Source organism: Phoenix dactylifera, unplaced genomic scaffold (genome assembly GCF_009389715.1).
Source record: "Phoenix dactylifera cultivar Barhee BC4 unplaced genomic scaffold, palm_55x_up_171113_PBpolish2nd_filt_p 000026F, whole genome shotgun sequence".
Taxonomy (NCBI): Eukaryota; Viridiplantae; Streptophyta; class Magnoliopsida; order Arecales; family Arecaceae; genus Phoenix; species Phoenix dactylifera.
Genome location: NW_024067667.1, coordinates 2,272,020 through 2,287,056, shown reverse-complemented (window position 1 = coordinate 2,287,056; position 15,037 = coordinate 2,272,020). Strand labels below are relative to the sequence as shown.

The 15,037-nt window shown below is 45.0% G+C and overlaps 1 protein-coding gene across 1 annotated transcript in view; it reads right to left on the bottom strand.

Annotated features, from left to right (window-relative positions):
* The window catches only part of LOC103712331 (NEDD8-activating enzyme E1 catalytic subunit), a 40,253-nt gene that overhangs the window by 8,690 nt on the left and 16,526 nt on the right, over positions 1-15,037 (bottom strand). The window contains exons 5-6 of the mRNA XM_039115890.1: positions 14,905-14,967; positions 14,768-14,824 (exon numbers count right to left, since the gene is read on the bottom strand). Of these exons, the coding sequence (XP_038971818.1) occupies positions 14,768-14,824; positions 14,905-14,967 (120 nt within the window). The remainder of the gene's footprint in view (positions 1-14,767; positions 14,825-14,904; positions 14,968-15,037) is intronic.

Sequence of the window (15,037 nt, the reverse complement as noted above, 5' to 3'; positions counted from 1 at the left end):
CCCCTACTGTCCAAGCCGCAAGAAGGGGAGATGCTCTACCTCTATCTGGCGGTCTCCCCAACCGCGGTCAGTGCGGTGCTGGTTCGGGAAGAGGCAAAGCTCCAGAAGCCTGTGTACTACATCAGCCGGGTCCTACGGGATGCCGAGACGCGGTACACGAAGGCTGAAAAGATCGCCTTCGCGCTGCTGACCGCGACCAGGAGGCTTCGCCCCTACTTCCAGGCTCATTCGGTCACCCTCTTAACCGATCAACCACTACGGCAGATCCTCAGCAACCCCGAGAATGCGGGACGACTGGTGAAGTGGGCAGTAGAACTCGGTGAGTTCGACATCCGCTACCAGGCTCGACCCGCCATCAAGGCCCAGGTGCTCGCGAACTTCCTCGCTGAGTGCACGGTGCAGGAGGCGGAACCTAAACCGCCGGACACACCCAGCCTCGACCTCCCGATTTGGACGCTTCACATTGATGGGTCGTCCAACCCCGAGGGTGGAGGGGCCGGGCTGGTCCTTACCAGTCCTGATGGAGTGATAGCCGAGTATGCCTTGAGGTTTGGATTTCCAGTGACCAACAACGAGGCGGAGTACGAGGCCCTAGTCACGGGACTCAAACTCACCAGGGAGCTCGGCATTCGGCGTTTGAAGGTCTTCACCGACTCCCAGCTGGTGGTCGGGCAGGTTCGTGGGGAGTTCGAGGCCCGGAGTCCGACCATGCAGAACTACGTCCGGAAGGTGCAAGCACTCATTCCCAACCTCGGCAGTGTCGACATCCAGCAGGTCCCCAGAAGCGAAAATGCCAGGGCCGACAGGTTGTCCCGCTTGGTGGGCACAGAGGCGCACAACTTGTCGAGGACAATCTACCTGGAGACCCTGGATGCCCCGAGCATCGGCGAGGCTGGAGCGGTGATGGCGATTGATCCGGAGCCGTCTTGGATGGACCCGCTCGTCGCCTACCTCGCCGAAGGGATCCTCCCTGAAGACGAAGATCAAGCTCGGCGACTTGTCAAGAAGTCCGCCCACTACGTACTCTATGAAGGGAGGCTGTACCGAACCTCGTTCACCGCCCCCCTCTTAAGGTGCCTCCGCCCCTCGGAGGCGGCCTACGTCCTCGGCGAAGTCCATGAGGGCGTCTGCGGATCGCACTTGGGGGCTAGGTCCTTAGCGCACAAGATCATGAGGCAAGGCTATTATTGGCCTACCTTGTTGGAGGACTCGAAGGATCACGTACGGAAATGCGACGCCTGCCAGCGCCACGCCAACGTCCAGAGAGTCCCTTCTATCCCTTTGGCACCAATCACCGCGCCCTGGCCCTTCGCACAGTGGGGAATGGATATCCTCGGACCATTCCCCGTCGCTTCAGCTCAGCGGAAATTTTTGATTGTTGCAATCGACTACTTCACCAAGTGGGTGGAGGCAGAGCCGCTGGCCACTATCACGGAGGCGCAAGTCCGGAAGTTCGTGAAGAAAAACATCATTGTCCGATTTGGGGTACCTCGGGTCCTCATCTCGGATAATGGTCGACAGTTCGACAACAAGCATTTCCGTGACTTCTGCGAGGAGTTCGGGATCGAGCATCGGTTCACATCTGTGTCGCATCCCCAAACCAACGGTGAGGCCGAGGTCACAAATCGGACAATCCTCCAAGGAATTAAGGCGCGAATCGGTCGGACGGGGCAAGCTTGGGTCGAAGAACTCGAGAATGTCCTTTGGGCGTATCGGACCACGCATCGGACCCCTACCAGGGAGACGCCTTTCAGCCTAACCTATGGCACGGAAGCGGTTGTTCCCGTGGAGCTCGGACTCCCCTCGCCCCGGGTGGCTGCGCACCGACCCGAGGCCAATTCGGAGCAACTCCGAGGAAACCTGGACCTCTTGGAAGAAGCAAGAGAAATGGCGCAGGTTCGGATGGCGATGTATCAGCGGAGGGTGGCCCGATATTATAACTCCAAGGTCCGACCGAAACTTTTCAGAATCGGAGATCTGGTGCTAAGGCGAGCCAAAGCATCTCAACCCGCGGAAGGTGGGAAGCTGGCGCCAAATTGGGAAGGCCCGTATAGGGTTCGCTGGGTAAACCGACCTGGCTCCTACCAGTTGGAGGCCCTAGATGGTCGAGAAATTCCGAGGAGCTGGAATTCCGCTAACCTGCGGGTGTATTACCAGTAGAACGACAAAGCCAGGAAGACAGTTCGAAAAATGTACAATTCTTTTCATTTCAATAATTCCTGGTTACAACGGTGTGTTCGTGTGATTACAAAGAATTTCCAGAGGGGAATTGGGGAGTAAAGAAAACAAGGAAGAGGTGGAGACTCCGTGGAGCTGAAGATCTGGGATCCCGAACCCTCCATCCGAAGCAGCTGCAATCCCACCGGGCGTGGGTGCTTCTCCCCGGAGGCGCCATCGACGCCTCACGCAAAAGACGAAGAGCCGGCGCGGACGAAGAAGAAGTGGACGAAGGAGGAGTTCCCGCTGCCTCCAGAGGAACGCCACCTCCAAGGGATATTCCGGTCCTCCCCAGGAGAAGGGGAGGGAAGGAACACAAGGGAGAAGAGCGCGAGGAGGCGCGAACCCGGATGAAGCGTCTGGCGCAGAGCTCAATCGGGAGGCGGGGCTGAAAGGAGGGGGGATGTGATCCCGGATGAAACGCCTAGAGCGGAGTTCCGCCGGGGAGAACCTCCCTGTTGATCCCAGATGAAACGGCTAGTTGGCGGAAGTCGCGAGGGGCGCGCCTCCCGTTCCTCCGGCTGGGGTTTCCCAGCCACACGCCGGAGAGGAGGTCCACGAACCATGGCAACCTGAATAGCTCCGGCTTGGCAGGCTCCACCGCGCCTGCACTTATATTTATAGCCAAACTGAGGCCCCCCGGTCGTTCCGATGCGGGTGGCTCCAATAAAGGCGGGCGCACCGAATCCGGAGCCGTTCCGGCTCTCGAGGCGTATCCTCCCACGATCTCCTAAGAGTCGTTCTCCTTAATTGCATTCTTCATGCAGGACACTCCGGGCAGCGTGTATCCCGCGGCCCACGTATCTCCGCTCGCGCCCAGGCCGCATCCGCCTCGAAGAGCGCGCGTATCGCGGCCGCTTAACTGACACTCCTTGCAAACAGCAACTGGCGATCCGATTTCCCAGGTAACGCTTCAATTAGCATTTAATACCCTTCTGGTGTTCCCCAGGCGACGCTTGGAGAAGAGGAGAAACACGATCGTAGCTGGCCACGGAGAAATCTCGTCGAGCGGCAAGCGACAGGCGCGTGACCAACGAGCGGAATTTTCCGAGGCTCGGCCCTCGGATGCCAAGCTAACCCGATGATCATCCCGGGAGCAGACTAGCCTGAAGCCCCGACCGGTCGCCTCGGCTTGCGCCAGCCTTGGCCGACCAACGAGCGGAATTTTCCGAGGCTCGGCCCTCGGATGCCAGGCTAACCCGATGATCATCCCGGGAGCAGACTAGCCTGAAGCCCCGACCGGTCGCCTCGGCTTGCGCCAGCCTTGGCCGACCAACGAGCGGAACTTCCCGAGGCTCGGCCCTCGGATGCCAGGCTAACCCGATGATCATCCCGGGAGCAGACTAGCCTGAAGCCCCGACCGGTCGCCTCGGCTTGCGCCAGCCTTGGCCGACCAACGAGCGGAATTTTCCGAGGCTCGGCCCTCGGATGCCAGGCTAACCCGATGATCATCCCGGGAGCAGACTAGCCTGAAGCCCCGACCGGTCGCCTCGGCTTGCGCCAGCCTTGGCCGACCAACGAGCGGAATTTCCCGAGGCTCGGCCCTCGGATGCCAGGCTAACCCGATGATCATCCCGGGAGCAGACTAGCCTGAAGCCCCGACCGGTCGCCTCGGCTTGCGCCAGCCTTGGCCGACCAACGAGCGGAATTTCCCGAGGCTCGGCCCTCGGATGCCGGGCTAACCCGATGATCATCCCGGGAGCAGACTAGCCTGAAGCCCCGACCGGTCGCCTCGGCTTGCGCCATCCTTGGCCGACCGACGAGCGGAATTTCCCGAGGCTCGGCCCTCGGATGCCTGGCCTAGCGCCGGAAGAATTTCCTGAGGCCTAACCCTCGGATGCCTGGCCTAGCGCCGGAAGAATTTCCTGAGGCCTAACCCTCGGATGCCTGGCCTAGCGCCGGAAGAATTTCCTGAGGCCTAACCCTCGGATGCCTGGCCTAGCGCCGGAAGAACTTCAAGAGTTAGGAGTCGGCGAGACGCTACCAAAAGTTAAAAAGAGGAAGGATGTCCGCCGAAATCCGCAGACTGCCAGATCAGCGACAACCGCTATACGCCATAAAGGAGGCGGGGAGCTCGAAGCGTGCGCGCCTTTCCGAGGGATGGCGGCAATCTCGAAGCATCACTCCCTTCACCCGTTCCCCTCCTGGTTCCAGGCTCGGAAGTGGGGGGCTACTGTTACGGGGGAATTTAGCCACCATGCCCCACGTGACCGGCACGCGCGCCCAGGAAGACTACGGCAGTCCCTTGATCCAGCAATCCGACCCCGAGTCGGATATCTTCGGCTCCGCAGCCCGACCCCGAGCCGGCTGCCCCTTGATCCAGCAATCCGACCCCGAGTCGGATATCTTCGGCTCCGCAGCCCGACCCCGAGTCGGCTGCCCCCTGATCCAGTCATCCGACCCCGAGTCGGCAATCTCCCGACAACGACAGGCTGTTCCCCTGAGGCACGCCGCGGCCCCCTGCTCCACTACTCCCTGCAACGGTCGCATCCGGCGCTGCTCCACGATCTCCTGTAACAGCCGTACAAAGCGGAGCCCCACTACGCCCTGTCATGGCCGTACCCAGCGCTGCCCCACGACGCCCTGTAACGGCCATGCCAGTGGCAACTCCATCGTGCCACACGATGACCAACCCCCCAGAAAGACCCCCCACCCTGGTATATATGCGGCTGGGGGGGAGAAGGGAGAGGGTAAGAAAAGGTTTTCCAGAGTATTCTCTTATCCGCTACTACTATCTCTCCTTCTCCTTCAATCTCCTCTGACTTGATCGTCGGAGGGCCCCTACTACCCCAGTGGTGGTGCGAGGCTTGCCTGCAGGTTTCCCGGTGGAAGGTGGAGCGCAATCAACCCAACTCCAAAGGAACCCCGTTCACACCGCTGTGCCAATCGTTCTCGGTTTGGACCACCAGCAACACTAATGGTCCGCACCGTACCATTCTGAGGCATACCAAAAATAGGGAGAGGAAGAAGGAGAGGAAGAAAAGGAGAAAGGAACAGACAGAGACGAGGGGAGGGAGACAGAAAGGGAGGTAGCGAGAGAGGACCAAAGGGAGGAAGGGGGAGGGCCGAGAGAAATCCTAGCCCCAACCCTTGCAGATAGAGGGAGGGAGGGAGGGAGGGAGGGAGGGGGGCCAAGGAAAACCCTAACCCTCGGAGCACGAGAGAGAGAGAGAAAGAGAGAGAGAGAGAAGGAGAGGGTGGATGGGGGAGAGGGAAATCCTAAACCTAACCCGAACCTTCGGAGTGAGAGAGACAAGGAGGGGGTATTCAAGAGCAGGGGTTGAGAGCACTCAAATGTTAAGAGCAAGGAAGAGGGAACTTGAGCATCGCGAGCTGTGAGAGGGGGTGGGGGAGAACTTGAACAACACGAGCAGGACAAGGAGGGAGATTTAAGAAACGAATCAGTGTTTACCAAAAAAAAAAAAAAACAAGCCTTAGCTGAGCCGTCTCAAAAATTTAGGTTGAACCATGCCAATCCTGAACTAGTCTAGTTCGATATGCCTCGAACCAGCCAGTTTGGCATGCTCAGAATCGAGCAATTTGGTATGATTCGGGTATCCTTTCCATAGGCATTGTATTATTAACTATTTTTATTTTTATGGTATCTCAACTTCTAAGAAATATGATATTTGCTTTATTTGTTCAAAGCCTTCCTTTACTTTTCAAATTTTATTTTTAGTTACTACAATGTCTAGTACTTCAATTAATGGGTGGCCTAGTGCACGAGACTCTCGCTATTGCGGTGTCTGAGGAGGATCAAATGTACGTAGTCTTACCCTAGCATATGGAGAGGTTGTTTCTATGTTTCGAACCTATAACCTCCAGGTTACAAAGGAGCAACATTACCGTCGCCCCACGACTCACCCTCAATGTCTAATACTTTAGCTATTCTTATATATATATATATATATATATATATGATCTTTAATTGTATCTTTTCTATGTCAATACTTCAATGTCTATTTCTAATTTATATTATGTTTTACCTGAACTATATTTTTTATAATTTAGTACCTTTTTTGTGTATGTATCTTATTGGTTCATGGTTGTCATTAGCTCAAGTATGTATCAACATTCCAACAGAAAATATGCTTTAATTTATGTTTGTATGTTATGTAAATTTGCTCAAAAATCCTTTAGTCAATGTGTAAACAGCGCACTATACTAATTTGCAAGAAGCTTAGTGAAGTACTGAGATACACATTTAAATATACATGCATCCCTTACAGAAATAGAAAGAGGAGTATAAAATAAAAATAATAAATGTATGATTTGTCAAACAGAAGTATTCGACTATTAAATTTTATAGGTTTATAGACTGTTGATTATAATTTCTCTTTAGTAATATTAATTAGTTTCTATACATGTCCCCAATAGGTCTTAAAGTTGTTTACAGTGTGTGGTTTCACAAAATTACTTGTATATTTGTTTGAAGTGCCTAAACATGACACTTAAGAAATACCTTTAAGATTTAAGAAATACCTTAGCATTTAAACGTTGAAATCTGAACCAACACAAAAAATTTGGATTTTAAACTAAAGCTTAAAATTCTACCCAAAAGGAAAAATAAAGTTCAAGAATTAAATTTTTTTATTTTTAGGGTATTTTAAATCTTCAGTAATTTTGTAGAACTCGGATGACAGCTTATTTCTTATTTATACATAACATCTTAAAAGTTTTTGAGCATATCAAATTCAAGATTGTACCAATATTGCATATAATACCTCCCCTTATCCTTATTTACAAGTTGACCCAAATAAAGCTATTTTTATTTGTGATATGACCCTTCTATTGGTCCTCCATCTCCTTCACTAACGATAGTCCCAATCAAGGTTCGCACTAGTATAGACGTACCGAGTGTCGGTACGGTACCGTACGCTCGGTACCGACCGTACCGACATTGGTGTACCGATACCGGTACCCATCGGTACGGGTACGGTACGCTCGGTACCGACCGGTACCGACCGGTACAGTGAACCTTGGTCTCAATTAATCAAGGGTAAGAAATGACTATCTTACCTTGGCCAAAGGCAAAAAAAGGTATGCTTTCCAACTTTCTCCTTTCCCCTCAAAAGAAAAAAACCCCATCCTAGTATCAGCTCCCATCCCAACTTTCTCCGCTCTCGCCATTGTCATCGATGTCACTGATCACCCCTTTTTGTGTGGTCCGTTCTAGTGACAGCATTCCTACTTTTAAGCCGCTTCCCCTGTAGTTGTCAGCTCGTTCTTGACAAATCCGATCGGTTCTGTGCCGATCGTGTTCTCTCGTCTTTCAAATGGTGAATCACCGAAGCCAAATCCATCTTGCTCGCCAATGGCGATCTGGAGTACTCGTCCAATGATTGTCATGTGGGGGATAGCAGTGGCAAAGATCCAAGGACGAGAATTCCCCAAAGGCAAATATCAAGCAGCTTACAAAGGCATCGAAGGACCATGACAACAAGAAGCAAAAGGAGTGGGAATGCATGTACCATGAGGACCTCTTCATCTTCCCCCAGGACCTGGAGAAGTGATGAGAGGGGGGCCTTCTCGAGCTCTAGGTCAATGCCCCCAAGAGATGATGGCGCCCAGGTGGGAGCTAATATGGATCAACAAGGAGTACGAGGTTGTCCGCTAGGAGATGGAGGCCAGCCACGATCCCGCTTTTGCCCCTTTCTACCTGCCCTACAGCAAGCGCTACTGTGAAGACCTGTGTAGGCATGTGTTTAGTCCCACATCATTTATTCGCCGAGAAGAACTTGGATATACAAGATCAAGGAACCCAAATAATATCTTCAGACTAGCTATTTTGGATGAGGTCATAAGTTGTTACAAATAGTATCAGAGCAAACTCAGCTCATAGCCCATATGGACTAAGGAACACTGCAGTACGGGCTCTTTGAGGCTGACCATAGATCAATCGTGGTGCTTGTGATTAGATTTGAATGGATTTGAACCCTCAGCCTGACGAAGACGTCAAGGCTTGAATGAAAAAAGTATGTGAGGACCCGTGCAGGCATGTGTCTAGTCCCACATCGGTTATTCGAGATCTTGCGTACTTGTATAGGATTAAGGAGCCCAAATAATATCCTCCGGCTAGCCATTTTGGGTGAGATCCTGAGTTGTTACAGCTACCATCTCGACAACCTCTAGGACATCCCTAACCCCAAGTCTATCGAGTAGCTCAACTGCATCGTGGAGTTCCTCAAATGGGTCACTTGTGTCTTCCAAGAAAGCACCTCATCATCATCACTACTTCCAAAGAAAGGAGGCTTGGAGCCCTAACGGTTGGGCGAGCAAGGAAGTGGATCACTTAACAATGGAGTCCTAATGCTGAAAGAAAGGAAAGAGGAAAAAGATAACAAGGAAATTACATTTAAAATGAGGACATGGGTAATTTTGTCCCCAACTTATAACGGACCCCCCAAATGATAAAAAAATGACCATCCAATCATCTATTAGAGTTAACCTAAACTTAGTGGTTTCTTGCAAATAAAAATAAGCTTATCAACATCAATTTGCAAATTGGGATATGGAGAGGTGTTATATGCAATATAGGCAAATTCCTAGGAAAAACTCAATGCCTTAATTCAATGAAAAAAAATAAGAAAAGAGGACATTTACATAAATAATATTTGTGTAAGTTTGTTTTCATTTAGTAGTTTGTCTATCTGCCTTCATTATATGCTTGCTAAGTTTTATGCTTAACCCACCTAGCAATACCAACCGATTGGAGAGGGGTGTGTGGACTGTGGAGGCAAACTAGTGGGCCCACATGTTAACTACCTTTCCCTATCTATAAGTAAGGATCAATAGGAGAAAATCGCAGAGGATATGAAAAAGGAAAGGATTATGCGGTCCTATAAAGATAAGAAGAAGAAGAAGAAGGTTAACTTGGATAAGTATTATCTTTGGAGACTAAGCTTTTCTGATGCCCTTGAAATTTAAGATATCATTGGTGTTTTTAAGTCATATGACTTTATGCATTGTTTTGAATTTCTAAACTACATTATCTTTTCTAAAGTCTTATGATTTCCCGGGTAATCTTTTTATGTTCCCCGGAATTTAAGGTTTTCCTTTTACATTTTTTAAGCTTATTTCTTCTTTCAAATAGCCAAATTCAGAACTTAAATATTGTTTCTAAATTAACAAACACCAGCCAGTTTTCAAAGCTTCAGGTTTCATTTATGACCTCTGAATTTTGTATTGATTTAAGTTTATGTGTTGTTTTAAATTTTCAAACCTCAAGGTTATCTCTAAAACTTAGGTTTTCTTCCACTCCACTATTAGTTTCAATTATCAAGTTGTTCTATATTTCAGAATTAATAATTAGTTGCAAAGAATTTGACGTCTTCTTCTTTAATAGTTCGTTACTATGTTAATTTGAAACTATGTTTTGGTTTCAATATGGAAATTCTAAAAGCATATGATTTACAGAGCGGAAATTCTGTTAACAAGACTTAAACTATGGTATTTATGAAGCCCTTTCAAATCTTAAAAAGAAATATCAAACTTCAAAGATACATGGGAACCTCAACCCAGATGATATAATTGGCCTCACTCTCTGGCCAGCTGGTATATGTGGCCTCATTCAGATCATCAACAAGGATTTATGTGAACACTAGGCCAAGTGGTATTAGTTGACCTCGATGATTTATAATGACCTCATCTAGTTCATTTGTAACTCGTGTTTCCTTAGCTGCATTAGCAGTAACAGTTTGTGGCCTCATCCATTTACTCATAAGGATACGGTCTTGAGGATATAAGGGAATGTTTGGGGGAAAAAAGGTGAAACTATATCAAACAAAAGAGTTTTTCTAAAATTTATAATTATACTTAACGCATTTGATTTCAAAAAAATATCTGACTTACGATTTTTCTTGTAAATTATTAGGACCCTTTGAACCTTTTTATAGCATCTTAGTTCTTGTGGAAAACTGTACTTTCTGTCAACTTACATCCAAGCTTTCTAGTGATGACTTGATCATCTAATCTATTTTAAATCATTTGTTATGGACACTTCAATTCTTTGACCATGCTCGAGGTTTGCTTGTTGAGTTTCGTTGCCCACCTTTTTATCTATTACACAATCTTTCAGAAGGAGAAAGAGGGCTATTATAGGCCTTTTTGAAGAAGTGGTTGGGAATTGAAGCCCATCTTCTCTTGCTTCCCTAAACAGTGGGCTGTAGTAATTCGCAATCTATAATGTGATCAAATGATGGATTGATTTTTCTGGTCCTGACTTGATCACTCATTACCATTAGTCACCCAAAGTTGAAATATAGGACCAATCTATAGGGTGGTGGCTAATTTACCTAGAGGACTATCTTAAGGGAATCAAATCTCCCATTAGACTGAAACAGAGAGAAAGGTTAGCAGGATTTAGCTGGATAGTTTAAGAAGCAGCAGAAAATGAAGGGTATCACTTTTTTCAGAGAAATTTGCAAACCATTAGAAAAAAGGTAATCATCCTCTCCCCTTATCATTGCTTATTAGGGGCGTCTATCGATCACATGAAATGACCATAGGTAGCAAGGAAGGCCAGCTGTGGCCCTCTAGTCATCCTCATGACTAAATGGAGAACTCCCAAATTGTATCTGCTTTCAGAATATGAATACTTGTTTTTCTTTTAATTAAAGACCATTTGATCACATTGTGCTAGTGTTCATGTCATTAATAAAACTGAATAGGTAAAGGGGATGAATGGACTAGCAAATAAACAATTCCAGCAGGAAGATCTAACACAATTAGTCTAAATGATGTAACTAATGGTACAAATCCACCCTAAACATGATGGTGATTTTATCAGACATCTTTAGTTGTCTAATAAACATGTCAAAGTCAATACCCAAGTCACCAATAATCAAAATAGTAGAAAAAATGAAATGTCTTGGTAAAAGAACAAAGGAAATATTTAATCAGGAGACTGCATGAGTTGGACAACTGAATCCCATCCAAGAATACCAAACGAACCTTAAAAGGAAGAAAATAAGACTGCAAATGAATAATTCAAGACCTTAGACTAGGGGATAAACAAGCATGAGCATGTATGCACAAACACCACAAGCATGAATAATTTCCATTGAGGCCTTCATTGTGCTTGGATTTTAGACAAGAACATCCTAGACATCATAAAATAAACCTTTGAAACATATTTCGAAACCCATGATGACTGAAATTTGGACCTGATGTCTAGACTATCTCACATGGAAACTCCCACGTCTTGCTCTCACACCCCACTGCTGTGTATATCCCATGCCAAGCCTCTCATATGTGGATCCCAATCTCATTTCACATGCAAAATTTGACATAATCCACCCGAGATAGAACTCTCAAGTTGTTTTAGAAAGATGAAACCTCCTGATTTAAGGAGAGTAGATCCACTAGAATCATAGAAGTTCTTTTGTTGGAAATTACCAAGACTGAGGCACATGGCAGAAGGCTGAATAACTATAACACCCATCACATTTGCATTTTTATTGGCTGCACAACTATGTGCTCAACACTATCCTACCCCCAGACTTCCGAGTCCCAGTCTAACATGATGCAAAGCTCTCTTAATCTCATGCCCCACTTCATTGAGAAAGTCAAAGCCTCCTAGCAGACTAGCCTAACACAAAAGAGGTTTATGCATTCTACCTTTGTTGAAAACATTTGTATGATTCGCTTGAGTCTAGTATCTATCAAGGTTTTAAAACTCGATTTTCTGTTTCGCTTTCTTGGAATAGACTTTTGGTTTCAGTTGTTTTGGCAGTTTCATAAGTTTCACTCCAAGTTTCAAAGTTTCAATCAAAAAATCAAGAAAAAAATTGAAAAATCAAAATACAAGAAAAATAAAAGAAGCCAATAAAAGTTCCTATACAACATTTTAACTATTTGTGTTATATAGGTCCTTTGTAGTTTCTACAATTTAAGGTTGAAGTTAGCATTGCATGTGAGGTTAAATTAGGTACGCTAAATATTTTGTATGGTGAATATATGTGTGTGTGTGTGTGTGTCTATGCATGCATGTAAAAAATACTTATTGAATAGCAGTTGTTTAAAAATCCATAAATTTCATATTTAGTGGAAGTCATCAATATACTGAATCTTGGATAATTTTTCTCATATATTTGAGGAGCGTTGCGTATATTTCATATAAAAAGGTGCTACTATTTTTAACTGCATTGTATTTAATTGTTCAAGTTAGTATTTACTCTCTATAGCATACCATAATAAGGGTTTTTTCTTTCGACCTTGGTCCATCAAGGCTTCAGCTTAATATCTAGCTCCACTTTTAACTCAACAACAAGAACCAAAAATGAACAAATGATATTTTATAGATTATGCAGTTCTAATAAAAAAATGAATCTAAATATTATAAACTCCAAAAAATAATATTAAAAAGCATCTATCAGTTGTTTCGATCAGTTTTGGCCAAACTAGACAGAAACTAGCCAGTTTGGGCTGAAACTGACCCAACCCACCAAATCTAGGTATCAGTTTCGGTTTAATTTCAGCCAAAATGGAATGGTTTTGGCTGCAACTTAAAACCTTGGCGTCTACCATCATATTTTCTACTAATAGTCAACATGTTTATAATCCCGCCATTCATGATCTTGGATATCCTTAAAACATTGTGTATTGTCTTGCTTTAAGTTACATTTTGTGCTAAAACTATGTCAGTTATGAAGGTCATTTGAATAGGCAATGGAAAAAATTTTGGATGCGCTAATACATGGCAAAATGCCTCAGGGTGACTAAAGCCCATGCCAACCAAGAGCTGAATGTCTAAACTCTAAACTAAATAGTTAAGGTTGTTTCCATCCACACATTCTCATTTAGGAAGTGAGAACTCAAGAACTTGATGGGTTGCAACATTCATTAAAAGGAAACTTGATAGATTATTTTTTGGATTATTTTATGTTGGATAATATGAGTTCTGTTGTGCATTTTGCATGTGCAGATTTTATATGGATAAATAAAGTCCTTTAGGTTAGAATTCATACTTGAGTTATAATCAAAGTCAAATTCAAATTATGCCGTATTTGAGCTTTGGACTTTGGATTGAACCCAAGTGTATAAAACTCACTCGTGTACCAACTGGTATAACCATGAAAGACATGCATTTGCAAACCAATAAGGTGGATGAATTCTTGATTCAAAACTAGATGGGATAAAGATAAGCAGTGTTTTCACCATAGACGTAAAAATACATAGATATAGAACTTCAATCATATTTGAAATTTAATCAGACTGAGGTCATGTCTAAACAGGATCAAGTTTAGAGCACTAGCGAAGTTTTTGAACTAATATAGCTTGATGTGACCTGGTTGGGGCAAACTTGCCAAGTTTATTTTTGCTAGACCCATATTTGAGAAACCATGAAACCCATCTAGATTCTAAACTTATGCCCCAGGTATCGATTGTTTTATTCATCAGGTCGAAATTCTAAAACCGATTACATTTGGGTTCAATACTAAATCTAGTTGACCCACATCATCCCAACCTGCAAACAACAATCAAAGCGAGACTACAATTTAGTTGAGTTTATAATCATTTTTGCTATGGGGTTCTTGACATAGATCTTGAGGCTGCATTTGGCTGCAGAGTAGAGAACTTGGGGTTAGCTGTCTGTAACCTGAGCCGTCCCTCCATGATTCCTTTATCCCTGGGTTAAAAATAAATTGCTATTTGGTTCAGAATTGGTAGGGATAACTGAAAAAAGTGGAAAAAGGTGGAGAAAAGTTAAAAGAGAGAAGCAATAACTATTACCCTTTACTAGGTTCAAATTATTTCACCTCCCCCAAGCAAAATTTTAACCCAAGATAAGGAGATCTGGCATTGACCAGCCTAATCTTATTTCCAAAAAAGTAAAGCCGTTTGGTGGGGTTGCCGGATAAACCACCCCTATTCCAGGGATATCCCACAACCAAAGAGGCCCTAGGGGACCATTTTCCAACTATGAACCCCAACAGAATTGTTTTCTTATTAGATTCTTTAGCTTGCAATCTGTGCTATAAAGCAATACTATAATGACAGGCAATTCTCTTTCTATTTCGATAGGTGAGGACTGCCAAGAATGTAATATTTCATTTTAAAAGGGTGCAGTTATGAGAGTTTTTTGTAGCAAAGGCATGTCGTTATAATCATATGCTTCCTGATACTAAATCTTGTCAAACCTTACTTAAATATTTTTGAAGTTTAGGGTGATTCTGAAGATTCCATTTTAGTTACTTAAAGATTTTATCCTAAAACCTATCCACATTTTTCTCCACATGCATTTTACTAGCATGTATATGTGCATGTGTTTGTATGTAAATATTCATTCATATACATGCACTAATATGTTCACAAGAAGCAATACGTACAAGTATGCATAATAAAAAAACATATTCACATGTATGAATTGATGGGCATTTGGCATGTCATGTGGTTATTTAGATGTATTGAAAGCAAATTATTGTGTTATTTGAGAAACTGATACTCCATCAACACAATGGATGCTAGTTAGCAAGTGCAAAGCATTAGCACTTAACCATATAAAACTAAATAATAATTTTGAATAAGCAATTTAGATAGCTCAAGGTACCTGAGTCAGAGAATATGTAACCCCAGCAATACCAAATAGCTCGGCCCTCTTGAGAGCCTGTTTGAGATATTGGCAAAGAAAAATCAAAATACAAATCAAACTAGATGAAAGAATCAAACAAAAGCGTCCAAGCAAACCTCTGAGTAGACCCACAGCATATGCTCAGGATCATCAGCATCAAAAGCTTTCCCATTATGTACCTACCAAAAATTAACTAATAAAAATGAAAAATTTGAGGCAATCCAAAATCACAAGAGAGAAAATGATGGA